The 5,000-nt window shown below is 46.7% G+C and overlaps 1 protein-coding gene across 1 annotated transcript in view; it reads left to right on the forward strand.

Annotated features, from left to right (window-relative positions):
- Positions 1-1,239: 1,239 nt before the first annotated feature.
- LOC113650492 (hepatic leukemia factor-like) overlaps positions 1,240-5,000 on the forward strand; it is a 10,785-nt gene continuing 7,024 nt past the window's right edge. Inside the window, exons 1-2 of the mRNA XM_027158884.2 lie at positions 1,240-1,651; positions 4,983-5,000. The exon at positions 4,983-5,000 is cut by the window's right edge and continues 324 nt beyond it. Of these exons, the coding sequence (XP_027014685.1) occupies positions 1,543-1,651; positions 4,983-5,000 (127 nt within the window). The 5' untranslated portion in view covers positions 1,240-1,542. The remainder of the gene's footprint in view (positions 1,652-4,982) is intronic.

Here is a 5,000-nt window from a genome sequence, read left to right on the forward strand (position 1 = left end):
TAACACACTCTATCACACCCTAACAAACCCTAATACCCCTAAACAAACCTTAACACTCACTAAAACCCCATAGCACACCCTAACACACTCTATCATAGCCTAACACACCCTAACAAATCCTAACACACTATATCACACCCTAACACACTCTATCAAACCCTAACACACTCTAATACACCTTAACAAACCCTAACACACTCTAATACACCTTAACAAACCCTAACACACTCTATCACACCCTAACAAACTTTATCACACCCTAACAAACCCTAACACACTCTATCACACCCTAACAAACCCTAACACACTTTATCACACCCTAACACACTCTAACACACCCTAATACACTCTAACAAACCCTAACAAACCCTATCACACTCTAACACACACTAACAAACCCTAACACACTCTGTCACACCCTAACACACCCTAACACACTCTAACACACCCTAACACACTCTATCACACCCTAACACACTCTAACACACCCTAACAAACCCTAACACACTCTGTCACACCCTAACACACCCTAACAAACCCTAACACACCCTAACAAACCCTAACACACTCTAACACACCCTAACAAACCCTAACACACTCTGTCACACCCTAACACACCCTAACAAACCCTAACACACCCTAACAAACCCTAACACACTCTATCACACCCTAGCACACTCTATCACACTCTAACACACCCTAACAAACCTTAACACACCCTAACAAACCCTAACACACTCTAACACACCCTAACAAACCCTAACACACTCTGTCACACCCTAACACACCCTAACAAACCCTAACACACCCTAACAAACCCTAACACACTCTATCACACCCTAACATACTCTAACACACCCTAACAAACCCTAACACACCCTAACAAACCCTAACACACTCTATCACACCCTAGCACACTCTATCACACTCTAACACACCCTAACAAACCCTAACACACCCTAACACCCCACAAGGCCTGTAAAACTAATCCCACCCGAATGGTAGTGCACAGACTCACACACGTTTGTATGACGTGACCAGGCGATATTAACACACCCTTTCTAACGTCCCATACAAACTGCACCCTTCACACGATTGGCTAAGAACTTGTACAACATGAGCGACCACGTTGTTTACAGACGGACAGGGCGATAAAACGGCTTAAGCGTTAATGGAAAACGGAATAGTTTCTGCGCGCGCGTCCGTGCCCCGCCCATCCGAACAGTTCGGCTATTCATGAGCGTGACGCCAGAGACGGCGGCGGCGCGCGCACATGGAAGGCGAACCAGCTCGCGCTCGAGCCGCTCAGAAGCAGCAGAAACGCTAAGCGGGACTGCGGGAGTGCGCGCGCGCGGCTTTATAACGCACCGCTCGCTGCTGCTCTCCGTTTATCTGGTTTTATTCTTTATCTCTGGAGAGTTCTTTCCTTTCTCGGTTGTTGATTTATTGTCTTTTCCTTTTTGCTTTGCACTTTCGACCAGATTTCCCTCCCTCTACTCTTCTCGTTACCGGAGGATTTAACCGTGTTGCTCGTGCGCAACGATGGAGAAAATGTCACGGCCCGTAAACTCCGCTTTCCTGCCTCCGACCCACGGGGTGCTGAAATCCCTCTTGGAGAACCCAATGAAGCTGCCATTCCACCATGACGAGGGTACACACACACACACACACACACACACACACACACACACACACACACACACACACACTCTCTCTCTCTCTCTCTCTCTCTCTCTCTCTCTCTCTCTCTCTCTCTCTCTCTCACGCACGCACGCACAAACAGTCGCACGTAGTTTTTTTTTTATTATTATTATTATCATTATTATTATTATTATAATTATTAATAATAATAAATCTGTTAGTGTGTTATAATAACAATAATTATTAATATTATTATCGTTATAATAACAACGATAATAATAATAATAATAATAATACTGACAATAATTATTGTCAGTAATATTATTATTATTATTATTATTATTATTATTATTATTATTATTATTACATTCTTACTTGGTCACATTATTATTGTTGCACTATAACGTCTTCATTATTGCATAGTTCTTATTACAGCTTCATTATTGCACTGTTGTGTTTATTGCACTAAATGAGGCGTGAGGTGTTTATAACGTCTTTAACAGCAGAATTGTGTCCATTTAAACATGCCTCTGCGTTTCCCTGCTGTTCCCTGGAGGGGGCGCTTGTGAGCAGTGACGCTTCATCGTTAGAGGGTGTAAATGTCATGACATGTTTACTTTCCTTTTCACTGTATACTACAGAGCAAAGAGTAAAGTAACAAGAAACTAGCTTAGCTTCATGCTAACTGCATGTTGCAGTGTAATCATCAGTTAGTTCATTACCGTGTCAGTGTCTCTGTACCTGTTGGTACTGTGGTGGTGCTGTGGAGGTACTGTGGAGGTACTGTGGTGGTACTGTGGAGGTACTGTGGTGGTACTGTGGATGTACTGTGGTGGCACTGTGGAGGTATTGTGGAGGTACTGTGGTGGTACTGTGGAGGTACTGTGGAGGTACTGTGGAGGTACTGTGGAGGTACTGTGATGGTACTGTGGAGGTACTGTGGTGGTACTGTGGAGGTACTGTGGAGGTACTGTGATGGTACTGTGGTGGTACTGTGGAGGTACTGTGGAGGTACTGTGATGGTACTGTGGAGGTACTGTGGTGGTACTGTGGAGGTACTGTAGAGGTACTGTGGTGGTACTGTGGAGGTACTGTGGTGGTACTGTGGAGGTACTGTGGAGGTACTGTGGTGGTACTGTGGATGTACTGTGGTGGTACTGTGGAGGTACTGTGGAGGTACTGTGGTGGTACTGTGGAGGTACTGTGGTGGTACTGTGGAGGTACTGTGGAGGTACTGTGATGGTACTGTGGAGGTACTGTGGTGGTACTGTGGAGGTACTGTGGAGGTACTGTGGTGGTACTGTGGAGGTACTGTGGTGGTACTGTGGAGGTACTGTGGAGGTACTGTGGTGGTACTGTGGAGGTACTGTGGTGGTACTGTGGAGGTACTGTGGAGGTACTGTGGTGGTACTGTGGAGGTACTGTGGAGGTACTGTAGAGGTACTGTGGTGGTACTGTGGAGGTACTGTAGAGGTACTGTAGAGGTACTGTGGAGGTACTGTAGAGGTACTGTGGTGGTACTGTGGAGGTACTGTGGTGGTACTGTGGAGGTACTGTGGTGGTACTGTGGAGGTACTGTGGTGGTACTGTGGAGGTACTGTGGAGGTACTGTGGTGGTACTGTGGAGGTACTGTGGTGGTACTGTGGAGGTACTGTAGAGGTACTGTGGTGGTACTGTGGAGGTACTGTGGTGGTACTGTGGAGGTACTGTGGAGGTACTGTAGAGGTACTGTGGTGGTACTGTGGTGGTACTGTGGAGGTACTGTGGTGGTACTGTGGTGGTACTGTGGAGGTACTGTGGTGGTACTGTGGAGGTACTGTGGAGGTACTGTGGTGGTACTGTGGAGGTACTGTGGAGGTACTGTGGAGGTACTGTGGTGGTACTGTGGAGGTACTGTGGTGGTACTGTGGTGGTACTGTGGTGGTACTGTGGTGTACGTCTGAGATAAACCACTGTAAATCACTGTGCTGTGAAACCATCAGACAAACAAACACAAAAGCTTTGTTTCTTCCTGCATATTGATGAGGAAGTGAAATCACAGATCAGAGATGTTTTGCATCAAATGCAGGCAAAACTACATCAATGTTTTAGTTCTCTGGGTTACAGCAAACTCATAAAAACACATATTTCATTTATGAAGCCTTTATATACTGCTACTTTAAAGTGAAGGAGGCGTGACCTCTATATGTCAGTCACAGCGAAGGAGGCGTGGCCTCTGTATCTGTCAGTCACAGTGAAGGAGGCATGGCATCTGTAACTGTCAGTCTTAGTAAAGGAGGCGTGGCCTTTGTGTCTGTCAGTAACAGGGAAGGAAGCATGGCCTCTGTATCTGTCAGTAACAGTGAAGGAGGCGTGGCCTCTGTATCTGTCAGTCACAGTGAAGGAGGTGTGGCATCTGTAACTGTCAGTCTTAGTGAAGGAGGCGTGGCCTTTGTGTCTGTCAGTAACAGGGAAGGAAGCATGGCCTCTGTATCTGTCAGTAACAGTGAAGGAGGCGTGGCCTCTGTATCTGTCAGTCACAGTGAAGGAGGCGTGGCATCTGTAACTCAGTCTTAGTAAAGGAGGCGTGGCCTTTGTGTCTGTCAGTCACGGTGAAGGAAGTGTGGCCTGCTGATCTGTCAGTCTCAGTGAAGGAGGCGTGGCCTGCTGATCTGTCAGTCTCAGTGAAGGAGGCGTGGCCTTTGTGTCTGTCAGTAACAGTGAAGGAAGCGTGGCCTGCTGATCTGTCAGTAACAGTGAAGGAGGCGTGGCCTGCTGATCTGTCAGTCTCAGTGAAGGAGACGTGGCCTGCTGATCCGTCAGTCTCAGTGAAGGAGGTGTGGCCTCTATATCTGTCAGTAACAGTGAAGGAGGCGTGGCCTCTGTATGTATCTATCAGTAAGAGTGAAGGAGGCGTGGCCTCTGTATCTGTCAGTAACAGTGAAGGAGGCGTGGCCTCTGTATGTATCTATCAGTAAGAGTGGAGGAGGCGTGGCCTCTGTATCTGTCAGTCTCACTGAATAAGGCATGGCCTCTGTATCTATCAGTAAGAGTTAAGGAGGCGTGGCCTCAGTATCTATCAGTAAGAGTGAAGGAGGCGTGGCTTCTCTATCTGTCAGTCTCAGTGAAGGAGGCGTGGCCTCTGTATCTGTCAGTCACAGTGAAGGAGGCGTGGCCTCTGTATCTGTCAGTCACAGTGAAGGTGTTTTTTGGACCGGTCTTATACTTTTTAATGGTACTGTGAGTATCGTGTTTGTTGTACGGCCATCAGCGTGCTTGTATTAATATATAGTGCATCATATTTTATTATTGTGTTATGGTTGTAATGCTGAAGCCTGTTACGCATCTCTGATGTCATCAGGTTTTGCAAAAGAGAAAG

The sequence above is a fragment of the Tachysurus fulvidraco genome, chromosome 7 (genome assembly GCF_022655615.1).
Source record: "Tachysurus fulvidraco isolate hzauxx_2018 chromosome 7, HZAU_PFXX_2.0, whole genome shotgun sequence".
In the NCBI taxonomy this organism is placed as follows: Eukaryota; Metazoa; Chordata; class Actinopteri; order Siluriformes; family Bagridae; genus Tachysurus; species Tachysurus fulvidraco.